This window comes from Thalia democratica, chromosome 6 (assembly GCF_965202585.1).
Source record: "Thalia democratica chromosome 6, ktThaDemo2.hap1.1, whole genome shotgun sequence".
NCBI lineage: Eukaryota > Metazoa > Chordata > Thaliacea > Salpida > Salpidae > Thalia > Thalia democratica.
The window spans coordinates 16,385,119-16,400,702 of NC_139170.1; the positions used below are offsets into that span (position 1 = coordinate 16,385,119).

Sequence of the window (15,584 nt, forward strand, 5' to 3'; positions counted from 1 at the left end):
TAGGGGGTCCATCTTGTTTTTTACAAGCTGATCTTATGTTGTAGAGTTGTATTATAGCTACTAAAAAAGTATAAAGTAAATTTTTAGATAAAAGCAATCAAAGTCTGTTCGTTCACTAGTTTTTTTAATTAAAAGTGTAAATCAAAACGACAAAAACAAAACTCTTTCAGTCAAAATTTATCTTCTCTTATCTGTCTACTACTAATCATCTTAAAGTTTTCACAGTAAGTCTATAACTAATAAGATTTAATTTTTTCATTGCAGAAAGACTTTCAAATTTGAATAATAAAATATTTTATTATTGCAAAACTACTTAAAAAAAATTATATACAATTATTCCTTTTCAGTATTTTAAAAATTCCAACGTTTAAAGTCTTATAAACTATATAAGGAGTTTTTCTGAAAATTTAAGTCTATAGCTCATAAAGTGAAAGATTACATAAATTTTGAATGAGTTTATAAATTTACCAGTAAATTTACTTTAAAAAAATTGTATTGCAACATTTGTATAGGAAATTTTTTACATAAATGATATCTTGAAAGTTTAGCTATCACATATAAAACAATGCTAATTTTTGAAAAAAAAAAGCTTAATCCCTTATGTCTTTAAATTGTATTTGTTTTTTTTACTATATATTTTTTAAGTAGTTTACTTTCATGATTTTGTAATTATTTTTCATCTTAGTTTTATAGATTAAACGATTACGTACACGTTAAAACAAAACATTATATATAAGTTAAATATAACAAAATTTTCATAGAAGTAGTTTTCAAATATAAAAAGAATTAAAAAATATTTTCCAAATGAGAAGAAGAGTTGGAGCAGCTGCCATAAAAAAGAAGAAGATTCAGGATGAAAAGTTTAAGGAAAAAGCAAATGAATTAGCCGCTCAACAACTTCAAAGCTTGACTACTCAGCTTGATTCTTTTCATTCAAATCTAGAAGAGTTTGCTGTTAAGCACAAGCATGACATTAGAAAAGACCCAAAGTTCAGACATCAGTTTCAGCAAATGTGTGCTTCAATAGGAGTTGATCCTCTGGCATCTGGCAAAGGTTTTTGGTCAGAAATGTTAGGAGTGGGTACTTTTTATTATGAACTTGGAATTCAAGCTATTGAGGTGTGCATGGCAACTAGGCCAGTGAATGGAGGTCTTATATCGATTAAGGAGTTGCATAAAAGACTTATTAAAACTAGAGGCAAGTATGGGCAGGACATTTCAGTTGAAGACATAAAAACATCAATAAAAAAATTGAAGCTACTTGGTACAGGTATGCAAGTGCATGGAAATGGTGATTCTGCCATTGTTCAGTCTGTTCCAGGTGAATTAAACATGGACCATACTGCTGTTCTTGAGTATGCTAGAAAAAATAAAGGCAAACTTTCTCCGTCATTGTTTAAAAATGAATTCAAATGGAGTGAAGAGAGGTTGTTAGAAGTGCTAGACTACATGGTTGGTGAGGGAATGGCCTGGACTGATTCTCAATCTAAAAGTGATAAACTTATGTACTGGTTTCCTTCACTTTATTTGGAGGATAAAAATTACAATACTGTATAAAGTTCTACTTGATTTAAATAAATTTAGAATTTTTTAAAAGCGATTTATATTTGATAATAATTATGTCAATTTAATTATTTTTATTTTTATGTCTGTAGGTTTAAAACTTGACACTGCTATTAGATTTGAAACTCATGCTTTCCCTAAGGTATTCTTTTGAAAGTTTAACAGTAAAATAATTTTTAATAAAAAAAACTATTTCAAATAAAAATATTAGCATTTCAGAATCAAATGAAAAATAGTCTAAAGAATTCTTATTTGTTTCCTTATAGTTTTAAATATTTTGTAAGTTTGAATTAACTCTAGTTCTTTAAAAGGTTCTTATCATTACATTGCAGTGGCTAAACTACTTATCTATTAATATACTTATTTGTTTTTGTGGTTCAGTTTTTTTTTACCTTACTTTAAAAATTTGATTGTGTTATAGAAAAACTATTTTTGTTGATAAGTTCTGTACTAGAAGATCTAACTCTTAAGTACTTCTGATGCCCTATATTGAATGTTTAAATAATTCAATAGTCATTATTGACTAAGTTTTAAATATATTGCTTAAATAATATGATGTAGTCTTTTGTGATTAACAGTATTTTACCAAACTTTCTTTCCAACAAAGTAATTTTTAACAGCTACAAAACTGATTTAATATATTCAACTTTTCAAGTAGATAATTATTTCATCAAATAACTAAGGATAAAAGAGCAAATATAAAACAGGATTTTTAACTAGTGTTCTTTACTTAACCTACAATATTTTGCTGTGATAACAGCCCTTCTGTGTGTAAAACACATCGAAACATTGTAGATTAAATAAAGAACACTAGCTGAACATCTTCTTGTATAGTTTAACTTATAAATTTATCAAAACTATTTTTTAGCTATTGTTTTAAAACAACTTTTCAAAATGCTTAAATTTTTTTCAATTAAAATACTATTATAAAACTTCCTGAGATAGCATACTTATATTAATATTTTACTTTAAAATTTATAATGTTAGTCAATTTTTTTTTTAAATTTATTACTAGTAAAGATGTTTTAAGATTGATCACAGTAAACTGAAATTAGTCCTAGATAAATTAAAAGTAAGCATTACCATGTCAGATAAAATATCACCTGAAACATTGAATGGAGGTACAACATGTCTTGTTACACCATCAAAAAGGTATTTTGAATTGTTGCATTGGTCTAAAAGTAAAACAAATTTGTTTAAATATTTCAAGAAACTTGTTTATGCCATATTTAATAGTCTAAGATATGTTAACAAGTTGCAGTTGGTATATAAAATACATTTTCACAGTTTAAAAGGAGAAAAGAAAAAATAAACTAATTAAGGGCATAGGGGGGGTAAACACCTTTTTTTGGTTTTTGATCTTATTTTATATAGTTTTTACTAAGCTACAAGGTGCTTTTTACAGATTTTAAAAATTCAAAGTAATTTTTGAGATATAGCCGGTCAAAGTCGGAGCCAACAATAGGTTCCTTATGGGAGGCGCCAACTAAAACGGCAAAAATAGACTATTTTACTAAAAATCTATCTTCTCCTAGGTTTTTTAAGATAACTACCTCAAACTTTCAGGAAATGTTCCTTGATATATTTAGGAAATTCTGTCGGAATATAATTTTAAAAAATTAAAAAATAAAAATTTTACATAAAAAATAAACTAAAAAAACTATTTTTTTTTTTATTATAAATTTTTATTTTTTAATTTTTTAAAATTCTGTTCAGACAGAATTTCCTAAATATATCAAGGAACATTTCCTGGAAATTTGAGGTAGTTATCTCAAAAAACCTAGGAGAAGATAGATTTTTAGTGATTTCTAGTTATTTGCCGTTTTAGTTTGCACCTCCCATAAGGATTCTATTGTTGCCTCCGACTTTGACCGACTATATCTCAAAAAGTATTTTGAATTTTTTAAATCTGTGAAAAAGCATCTTGTAGCTTAGTAAAAACATTTTAAAATAAGATCAAAAACAAAAAAAGGGTGTTTACCCCCCCCCCCCTATGCCCTTAACCTATGACTAATCTATAAAAGTTTCTTACAAATTTATGATTTTTTTTATTGAACAGCTGTTACTTTTTTTTTTTACATTAGTACTTTTAGTTTTAAATCAAGTAAACAAACACTTATATTTTTTAATGAAATGAGGTTTTTATCCAATTTTAAACTAATTGTAAGTGATCAACTTGATTTTCATATTTGGTTTCATCTAGACTCAAAACCAGATCTGGAACCAGTATATTTTATAATAAAATGCTAAATTACTTTTTGGATGTATAATTATTGTTTGTATAGTACCTACAATAAGGGCGTAATTTTTTTTTGTCAATGAGCAAGAGTTACCACATAAGCAAGATTTACCGCCTTTTTATTTACCAATTTTATCAAAAATTCAATCTTGCCTTGTGAAAAAAATTTAAAATAGATATACTTTACCACATATGTTTTTATGTTAAAATTTTATTCCTTCTAACTGCGTATACTGCTCTCAAATAAATTAAAGAACAGATCTATGGAGTCTATAAAATATTAACACACATTAGAAAAAAAGTATGTATAATATTTATGTAAGTAGTAACTATAAACAAACTTATTGGTTTTAAAACAAAGTTTTGAAAAAACATAAAAATATAAAATTGTCTACAAAAACTACAAATTTAATAAAAGCATGTACTAACCTCAAAAAAGCTCTAAGAATAGCCAAGTTTTTTAAAAAGAAACATAAATTAAGTTGTGCAGAAATAAAACGTCATAATAAGTTTAACAAATTAATCAATAAGTTTTTCAGCTTAAAAACAAACTATGCAGCAAAATGTTTACTAAAAATTTAAACTAAATTTAAAATATTTATACAGTGCAATATACATGGTATATAATAAAATAGAGGAAACATGTAGTATTAAACTTAATGTTTGTGATTATATATGAAAATGTTGTGAAATAAATAAGTGCATAAGTAAACAGAGTTATTTAAAGTAGAATTGTCGGTTGTGAGGACAAATATTTGATAAATCTTTTCGCTTATTCAGAAGTAGGTCTTTATCTTCTGCTGCAATTACTGCTCTTTCTGTATTGCAAGTTGGGCAAATTCTACTTACTCCGTTGGATGTATGTTTGATCTTTGAAACAATACTCCACTCCATGTTTGGATTTTTACCTTACCTGTGAAAAAACTCTAGACATAATCCAATAAACGCGTGCTTTGTTTTTTATTTATATTTTTAAAACCATGTTTATGGTTAGAATATCTATCTTTGAAACTACCTGCTGTACTTCCGATATAAATTTTATCAGCCTTTACTTTCAACTTTAACTTTATAAATTAATTTTTTAATTAAACAATTACCTTTTAATGGGGAGTTATCTTTATTTATTTTACTGCAATTACAATTTTTAGGCATATTACTTAACTTATAACTATTAGGCTTAGCTGGTTTTGAATATTTATTTATAGTATTAATCTTATGCATTTTACTTATACTTTTGGCACAATTAACACTTACTTGTTCTAAGTTTTCTTTTATCATTTAAGCAATACTTCTAGTTATACGTTGATTATTATAATCTACACTGTTATTAGTATTATTGATATAAATATTTTCATTATCATTACAGCTTATATCTTATATGTTTTAAAATTTCAAGCATATTTTTTTAACTTTGAGCAAATCACCAAAAACAGCTAGAGAATCATATTCTAAGTTAAAACAATTAACTTTAATTCAGTTTCAGACTTCTTAATTCTGACAATCGTTAAAACTTCTTTTTCCTTACATGTGACACTTTTCTGTAAATAAAGTAATAAGTTATAAAACAAAGCATATTATTTTTAAAATCTATAAAAATAACTATTAAACTGAAAGACATTACATCAGTTTATAAAAGTTTAAAAAACACTTACCTAAAGCATATTCATAGAAGAAAAATATAATAAGAAATCTGAGTTGATAGTAGATGTGATTTACTCTTTTGTTAAAATAGTATTATATTGTTTCTTGGGACATTTTTTTGAATTCTTTGGGAATTGCTCCAAGTGCATTTTTTAAAGTAATCAATTACTACTACTTACAAGTTTTGTTTTACTTTGGTTTTTGATATAACATATCATTCACCAAATGCTTAGGTTCACTTTGCAATTAATATCTTTAGCATTTGTTGGACGCCAAAATCAAAAAATACTGTGTTTCTGCATATTCAAAAGCTCTCAATTTACATTGGACCAAAGCATTTGGTGAATGATATGTTATATCAAAAACCAAAGTAAAACGAAACTTGTAAGTAGTAGTACAGTGCTTCCTCGCTAATCCGGCCAAGTTGGGCAAGAATTTTTTGAAAATACGGCCGGATTTGCCTTTGGCCGGATAAGAACAAAATATCGCTATTTTTACAAATTATCTACGCCTCCATCTACTTTTTTTGCCGTTTTAGCAGCTCCAATTAGTCCCAGCTCCTCCTATTCGGCTTTAAACTTTTCTTCGCCTCTCAAAATGTCATTTAAAGTTGTCTTACTAATGTAAACTGGCTCATTATAACAGCTTTAGGCACATTATTGTTTGCCATTTCGCAAACTTTTAACTTGTTTTCAATTGTTAGTTAAACGCGTTTTCGCTTCTTTGCTGTCTTATCCATTTTTTAACCAGATATGTTGATTGTAGTATATTAAAGTGTAACTTGCTTAGCAAAGACAGAAAAATTGCAAATGAATAAGTTTGTTACAACTGAGCGGGATAAGTATGAAAAAAAAACTTAAGATTATACAAATGATACTTTATTATGACGTAACAATATATTGCTTGCATACTTATAAAACGTAAATTGAATACTTTTTCGAAGTAAAATGAAATTAAACGCTAAAACCTCTAAAGTAAATAAGTCGACTTCTTGACTAAAACCGGCCGGATTAGCGAGGAACCGGATTAGCGAGGAACCGGATTAGCGAGGACCGGATTAGCGAGGAAGCACTGTAATTGATTACTTTAAAAAATGCACTTGGAGCAATTCCGAGAGAAATTAAAAAAAAGGGTGTCCCAATGAACAATTATTTTAAAAAAGAGTAAATCACATCTACTATCAACTCAGATTTCTTATTATATCTTTCTACTATGAATATGGTTTAGGTTAGTATTTTTTTATTGTTTAATAATAGATTAGGTTATAGTTAATATCACCTCAATGTCAATACCTAGTAAAATGGAATTTTACTATGTGTATAATATAGCTATTAGCAAGGTTTAAGTTTTTATATTGTATATAGATAAAAGTTTATACCTTGCTAAGTTCCCAGTCTTGTAAGTAGCATTTATATAAGTAAATACAATTATAAAAATGCTATGAGTTTAAAACTAAAAATGATTTGATACAAAGCTTTAAATTAGAGAATTAAAACATTTAAACAAACTAACAACATTAGTTTTTATTAATTCAAATGTGTAATACGTTATAAACTTAAGGGCATAGGGGGGATATACACCTTTTTTTGAAATTTTATCTTATTTTATATAGTTTTTACTAAGCTACAAGATGCTTTTTACAGATTTTAAGAATTCAGAATAATTTTTGAGATTTTGCCGGTCAGAGTTGGAGGCAGCAATAGCATCCTTATGGGAGGCGCAAACTAATACGGCAAATAACTAGAAATCACTAAAAATCTATCTCCTCCTACGTTTTTTGAGATAACTATCTCAAATTTTCAGAATATGTTCTTTGATATATTTAGAAAATTCTGTCAGAACAAAATATAAAAAAAAAACTAAAAAAAAAAAAATTGTTTATTTTTTATATTTTTCAATTAAAAAAAAATTCTTTTCCACATAATTTTGTAAATAAATCAAGGAACATTTCCTGAAAGTTTGAGGTAGTTATCTCAAAAAACGTAGGAGAAGATAGATTTTTAGTGAAATAGTCTATTTTTGCCGTTTTAGTTTGCGCCTACCATAAGGAATCTATTGTTGCCTCCGACTTTGACTGGCTATATCTCAATAGTTATTCTGAATTTTTGAAATTTGTAAAAAGCATCTTGTAGCTTAGTAAAAACTATAAAAAATAAGATCAAAAAACAAAAAAAGGTGTTTACCCCCCCCCCCCCCCCCCCCTATGCCCTTAAACTAATAGTAATGTGAAAAGAATATCACATTTAAAGCTAAAAAAATACTTAATACAGAGAAATAATTATTGTTTATTTAAACAAAAACTATTTATATTTAAACAAATGAATTACACTAGTTAAAAAAAAATTAATTTTTTAAACAAATTAGGAGCAAAAAATATTTCAAGTTTAAAACATTACAAAAAAAGTAAATACTGTTATATCATGAAAAGAAAGAAACAAAATTATTATGAACAAATTGTTAATTACATATACTTTTATTTATTAAATAAAGAAGACGCTTGACAATACAGTGCAAATACCTTTCGTTTTTTATTTAATATATTTATTTATCTACATAATAAATTAAAAACAAAATTGTATACCTATAAAAAACATCAATTACAATGTGTTTAAACAATGAACTTTTTGTTACAAATTTAGTATGAAGATTTTTTAAATAAGCAATTTCTTTCTAAAGATAAATTGACTATTGATCTTTTCAATTAATTAGTTCTAGGCCCAGTCGGAATCAGATCAATCTAATTTTGAAATCAAAATCTTAATTTATAGATCTAGTAGATCACGACAAACTATATTTCTTAAGTAGGATTGCCGAAGATCAAGGAATTTTATTTACAAAAATAAACATAGGATCTTATACAAAAGTTAAAAATACAAACTATGCGTCAGTTTTAATAAAATATAAGAGTTTTAATTAACTTTGAAATATAGTAATTATTGTAAAAAAAATCATATACAGTCATATAAGGATGCAAAACTATCAGAAATTTAATAGTTTTCTAAAAGTATATCTAGTTTCTATTTTTAAGTTAGAGATCGCACAGTTTTAGGAAACATTCCCTAAGTAGTTTAAAATATGTCTAATGTGAGAATTTCAAAATTTTTTTAATTTTAGATGTTATAAGTTAAAAAAGTTATTATTAAAATATAAGCTCATTTTATCAAAAAAAAGTTCTTGTAGTAAAAAACTAAAATAATGAACTTACAGTTAATATTTGAAAATGGTTAGTTGAAAAATAAAAAGTAATAAACTTTTATGAATTTTCTCGTTCAGTTTGTTTGCGCCTCCCTTAAGGAACTTGTTTACCACACATACTTTGATTGCTATTATCCCAAAAATTAATATAAGTTTTTTAAGCACTTAAAAAAAGTATTTGATTGCTTTTAAAAGTAGGAGGAAATGTAGTTCTGGTTATTATAATTTTTTTTATTATGAGAAAATTAGCTAAAAAAGTTTTACTTGCATATATTTTATCAGATCTTTATACAAAACTGATTGTATTTCAGAAATTAGTTAAAATCTCTTGTCATATAAAAAGTATGTTATAGTATAGAGGTGGGAAATTTTTATAGCTTTATTAAAGCGTAGTGTTTTATTGTAGCATTTAATACAACATGTTTGTTTTTATATAATAAAATTTTCAGATGTCAGACTGATATCAACAATAACAACATCAAGAGCAAGCACCAAGAAAAGTTACAGCCTCTAAGCTCATCAGTAACGCCTATCAAAAAAATAACCTTACAAAATGCTACTGAAAAACCTAAGCTAAAAAACGTCAGCAATTTTGAAGTGGCCTGTAAAAGCAGCATAAATTCAAATGAAAAAGACGAAAGTGTGCAAAACAACAAAATGAATATTTGTGTGAATCAATCAGGGCTTCACGACTCTTTCCTGTTCAATGAAGAGCACATCACCACAGCTAGCAAATATGATGCGAATTGCAGTTATGAAGAGCAGCTGATGGCTGCAGAAAAAGGAAATTTGCTGACAAATCAACTTCTACCCGAAACTACGGCTTCAGACCAGGGCATGAGAAGGTCTAGAAGAATCAAGTTTAAGAAGGCTCAAGCACCAAAGGTAAAGTTTTGTGAGAAAAAATAGTTGTTTAATAAGTTAACTTAATTATAATTTAAAGAAGCATAAAATTAACAACATTTATGATACTCAATTAGTGTTTTAGTGACCAGTTTCAAAAACTAACCAAATAAAGTACAGTACTTCTTATAAATGAAAATTTTAGCGAAAAAAAACCTTCAAGGTAACAGTAGTTGTTACCTATTAGAAAATCGTTGAATTTTAAAAAATCTTAGCAAATTCATAAAAAATCATTGAACATTTGACTAAATTCTTTAAAATGCCCAACAGTACTAATTAAATTATTATTGATATTCTAAGCTATATATTTAAGTAATTTGACTATCTTTAAACAAAAACAAACACTTTTTTAATAAAAATATTCTAAATTACACCTAAAAATTAAACTCTTCTGTTTAAAGTTAGAATTTATACAGAAGCTAAATATAAAATAATTAACTTGATATTGCTATGTTATAAAGTAAAATAAATAAAAAATAAAAAAATATTTTAAAAACCAATCTTATTTAGTATAACTTCATCAAAAAAACAAGCGATTGTTACTGTAAAAAGCTGATTAGAAGCATTTCTTAAAAATCTTAGTAAATTTTAATACTTTTGTTAATTATTTCATCTTAGTTTATATGATTGTTTCAAAAGTTTTTACTTATTTTCATTTTAAATATTTTCACGAAGTATTTGATTTTCGTTTATACAAATATATTTAAAAACTTATCAAATGTGTTTTTATAAAAATCATCTAAAGAGAGCCGTATATGTTAAAAAACAGAAACTTCAAACAAGACTTAAATTAAAACAAAGTGTTATGACTCTTTATGTTAAGTTATTTACACGATTTAAAATAATCCTATGACAATGACTTTGAAGGAATAAAATATAAAAATAACTACATATTGCTATGAAATAAAACATATTTTAAATAGCAATATAATTTTTTTCTGTAACTTGAATCTATTAAATATTCTTTTTATTTCAATTCAAGTTTTTGTGCAAACTAAAATAGATGTCTAATTATTTTATTAACAGTTACCTTTATTGCAATTTATATTTCTTTATACAGGGTTCCCACTTTCCTATAAATCCCTATAAATTTGCAATAATCTGAAAAATCCCTATATAACCCTGATTAAAATTTAAAGCCAAAACAGGGACACCGCGTGGTGAAAAAAACTTATAAATAGTATTAGATATATTTTCAAATCAAAATCTTTGCATTCTCAGTACAAAGCTGTGGCTCTATGGCGCCTTCTAGAGGATAGAAATGTTTTTATACATTAAATACAATTTATCTAAAATTACAGCTCAAAAAATCTCGAACTTTTGTAAATTTTTTATTAGACTGTGCTTATAAACGGTTAATGACATATTTTACTTTATGTACCTTGAATATGTTTATAGCGTTGAAAATTAATCGTTTTATTTTTTGATAATTTCCCTATTAATTTGCTATATTTTATTGATTTCCCTATAAATTGTTTTTGAAATTTTAGTGGGAACCCATATTTACAGATTTTATTTATCCTAAATTTTATTACTTAGTGTCTAAGAATACTGTTTTAGCAAACTTAGAATAAGTTATAGGCCTCTAAAAATAATACATTTTTTGTGACAATTAAAGTAAACTTGGTGCTTATTTGGCGAACTACTTCACCGGGAAATACTTACTATATTTATCTATTAAATTTATAACTTTCTAACAAGTACGTAGCTAAATGTAACTAACTTAACGTAAATTCACAAACTAATTTTTCAGCACCGTCAAACTCCCATGGGAATTCCGAAGCCTAACCGTCTAAAGAAGGCAGAGTTCAGCTTGGAGGAAATCTACACGAACAAAAACTATGCCACTCCCAAGCCCAAAGCTTGGCCTACTATCTACGAAGAACCCAAAGTTGACAAAAAGGGCGGAGTTAAGTTAGTCTGTTGGAAAATAAAAGTTTAATTTGATATTTTAATGTAGTGTCAATTGTAACTTTAAAATTTGTTCTTAAAAACACATGATTTTAAAAATCAATGACGTATTTATATAATATAATTTTCATATTGTTTTACAAATAAATGTTTTATGATTCTTCATGGTTTTATCAACTTATAAAAATAACAAAAATTACTGTTGAATTTTTTATCAACTAACAGTAAAAAAAATATTTTAATATTATATTGTGTTTTAGTTGTACATCCTTTATAATTTTATTATTAAGTTTTATTAAATATGCTATTTCATACTTTTTTGATTGTATTTTTTTAAACAAAAGTTTTGGATGTTTTTTGTGATAAACTGTAGTATTAAATATAAGCAATTTGAATAAGCTTAATTTAAAATTAGATCAAATTAAATAGTCAATATATTTTTATTATGCGATGCTAGTAAATTTTAGCAACTAGTTATGTTATTAATGTTCACAAATTTTCTTGAATTTTTAGTACAATTAATATTTAAATAGCTACTTTAGATAAATGATCTTTACATAAAAAACTAAAAATTTTATAAGAAGTAAATGTTAAAATTTTATATAAAAGTTTTAATTAGCAGTTGTTATGTTAATTTATTACTTGTACATTTAAAAATAAATTTTATTTTTTTAACTGATGTATATATTTCTTAAGCAAAAAAAGTATTACAACTCAATTTGTTAATTAAATATTACATTTATATAATACAAGTGACATCCTACTTGTTGAGTTTTCTGTTTTTAAAAACTGTATTAGAATTCTCTCTCCTAGATTAAAAAATATTTTTAAATTTTGAATAATCTTACTCTTTCGATCACGTACTTTGTTGTTTAATAGAAAATCAATTAAATTCAGTGTCTTCCATTACTTTGAATTATTTCTGAAAAAAATGAGTCACAGTTGCTAGAACTGTTGATAATTTAATAAAAAATATATTTTAGTACTATTATTTACTTTAAATATATAAATGTATATGTTGTTTTAAATTTTATTGTACAATATTAATTTTAGGGTAAATCCAAGTTGAAATTTTTTACAAAATTTTTTGAACTTTACATTTCTTCTATCTAAATATCAAGTTATTTTTATGCTAATCAGATTCTTGATAGTTACTAATTGATAAATCTTTTAAGGCTAGTAGATCAAAGAAAAAGAAAACGTGCGATTGAATTTGACCACGAAAAAGTTAAAAAAAGAGTAAGTTTAAGCAATGTGTTTATTAAACGTGTACTGAAAACTTTGCAAAAAGTTACTATAGTTTTAGAAAAATACATTAACAACCTTAGTAAATTTATTTAAATTAACAGTAAAAAACATTCATTAAATATTTGAAAAGTTGTTTTGTTGTTGTAATTTTCTTACTAACAACAGCATTATGTTATTTATTTCAGATATGTTTAACTTTATTGAAAAGTTGTAGTATAATCAGACTATTATTTATTGAGAAAGAAAAAGAAACAAGCTTTTGGATTTAGGGGTTAAGTTTTAACCAAAAAAAATTGTATATACATGTTATTGAACGAACCAAATTTTAATAAAAATATTAAACTCTGCATTACGTTGTTAAATGCATCACGAACACTTATAGTATAAACACATGATAATAATGAGTAATTTAAGTAGGCAAAATTTATTGTTTTATATAAATTTTTCACAAAAGGCACTTTTGCTTAAAGTTTTCATTTGAAATTTATTTTGATTGAATGAAAATATTGAAAAAAATCAACTAAAACTGAATGTAACGTAAAATTATAAATGTTTATATATGACATAACTTCACGGTTTTATTTCAGAGCAAGGAAGTGAGAAAAAGGATCAGGCTGTCGAGTCAGAACTTGCGCAAAAAAGAAAAGCAGGAGAGGGGATCTGCGTCTAAACTGGACGAAATTCTCAAAAACTTAGAATCAAACGACGATGCCATAAAAGACGAAAAAAGACGAAAATCTGCTTGATTTTTTTGTGTTAGTTTTGATCGGTTGTCAAATTAGTCCATATGCTCTAAGGTTAGGTTGTATAGTGCAGATAAGTGTACTTTTTTGACTTTCAAAATAAATAAACTGGTTAAGGGTGGTTTTTTACTTCACGATTTACAAAAAACTTACTTAATTTAAAGTCAGTTTCACATTTGTTATTATTTTTTGTGAATTTGTTAAAAGTTCTCTTATTTTTTTTTAGTTAAATGATAACCCCTTAGCTAGGTGTATGGTTAGTTTGACAATTGTAAAAGCTTAAAGTTGAATTGAACTCCCCTATCATCGAAAGTCAAGTTATTAGACTTGTTAAAAGGTGAAACAAAAGAAATGAGCTTGGAACGAAATTGCCTTGTTGTTGAACATTTTTTTGCTGACGTCAGCAAGTTTATACTGACTACATTGTGTTTCATCTTGCCAATAAAATTTTACTTTTTTTACTTCTTACACAACCTAGACTATAGAATTTATTAAAAGATAAACAACAACTATTGCAAATTTCAAAAGTTATTATTGAGAAGTAGAATGAAAAAGCGTAATTTTTTTTTAAATAGTTATAAATCTTGAGTGATTTTACCTCTTCTTTTTTGAATTCTTTGCTATTTATTTTTATTCTACGTTATTTAAAGTAATGACCGTGTTGTAAGGTTTTATGCAACTTTTTGTATCTAAGTTATTTTAGTTGAACAATATTTAATGCTAAATATTTCAAAGCATTAAGAGTAAACTTGTTGTAGAGGAGCTGTTAGTTATTTAGCATTAAATTTAAAAATTTTACATGTTTTCTCTTTACTAAAACACATTAACAATGTTAATTAAAATAATCGCAAAAAATATTTTGCAGTTGTTTCACTATAAAAGTTTTATTATTTGTATTTTTACATATTGTTTTAATTTAAAAAAGTGTATTGTTTGTTATTTTGCTTTTACCAAAAACTTAATTTCAAAGTGAAATCCCGTTTCTGTTTATATGTATGTTTTAGAATTTATGTTTATGTATATATTTTTGTTAAAGTTGCAAAACACATAAGTTAATGGAAATTTGATAACATTTTTAAATGAATATGTTAGTATATATTATTTTGTAAATTTTCAAATACCTTTTTTTTACTTAAAATTTCTTTAATTGCATTTTCGTTTATAAATTTATAGATTGGTCTGTTTTTTTTTTTTTGAATTAAAAGAGATAGCCAAATTAGTAAAAAAAGGTTAAAAATAAACTTAATTCAAAAATATATTTATGTTAAGTTAACTAGATTTTTACTTTTTTTTGTATTAACAGGGTTGCCAAAAACTTGGAATCCTTGAAAAAGCTGGATTTTTTAACAATTTTTACATGTAAAGTAACAAAGTTTATATTAGATACGAAATATCTATCATAACAACAATTTTTTTTTTGTATCATAAATATTAATTTTTAAAACACATTCAAAGTAGCTTTGCAGGATATTTTTAATGTTGTTATACTATTTAAGTCAGTTTTTTTACCTTGAGTTTAATTTTATACTAAAAATTGACCAAAAAACTTTTTTTTTAAACCTTGAATAAATTTAGAAAACCAGGAATAAATTTACAAATAGCTTTTTTTAATCAAGATATATTTAGCACAACTTGAAATAACTGTAGTTAAAGGCTTCTAATAAAAAGATTAAAACCTTTAAATGTGTATTTGGTGCTCCAAAAATAGATCTGCTGATTGAAAACTAAATTTAATAAATATAAAATTACGAATGGTAAATTACGGTTGTTCGTACAAGTGGTCAACGGGTCGGGGACTGTATAGTGTAATGGACTCCTCATTTTTCACACTCCCGTTGACTCTTACATGTTCAGGAAAAAATCAACAGATACAAAGTCGTGTAAAAAGTTTTCATGGGGTATATACTTCAGTGAACATAATCCCATTCTCCTGATTTTCTATTAGTTAAATACATTAGTGGTTCTTATTTTTTAACAAAGCTGCATTGTACAGGGTTGCTACGGGTCAGGCTAAGTCAAGTTTTTTGGGTTCAAAATGACCAAAAGTCATTTTTTTCAGTTTAAAATTGGCAAAAAGTCCGTTTTTTATGTCAGAATTCGTCAATTCTAATTTACAAAATTCCTTAGTTTTCAAAGCTTTA

General features: G+C 25.6%; 1 protein-coding gene and 1 pseudogene across 1 annotated transcript; both read left to right on the top strand.

The window, feature by feature from the left end:
* The first annotated feature begins 769 nt into the window (after nt 1-769).
* LOC145838320 (vacuolar-sorting protein SNF8 pseudogene) lies at nt 770-1,724 on the top strand (annotated as a pseudogene).
* Nucleotides 1,725-2,623: 899 nt separating this feature from the next.
* Nucleotides 2,624-14,415, top strand: LOC145838370 (uncharacterized). The gene is made up of 5 exons (XM_082945949.1): nt 2,624-2,715; nt 9,088-9,523; nt 11,295-11,455; nt 12,628-12,691; nt 13,288-14,415. Exons 1-5 carry the CDS (start codon nt 2,648-2,650, stop codon nt 13,444-13,446), a joined length of 888 nt encoding a protein of 295 aa, XP_082802075.1. The 5' UTR covers nt 2,624-2,647; the 3' UTR covers nt 13,447-14,415.
* Nucleotides 14,416-15,584: the final 1,169 nt, after the last annotated feature.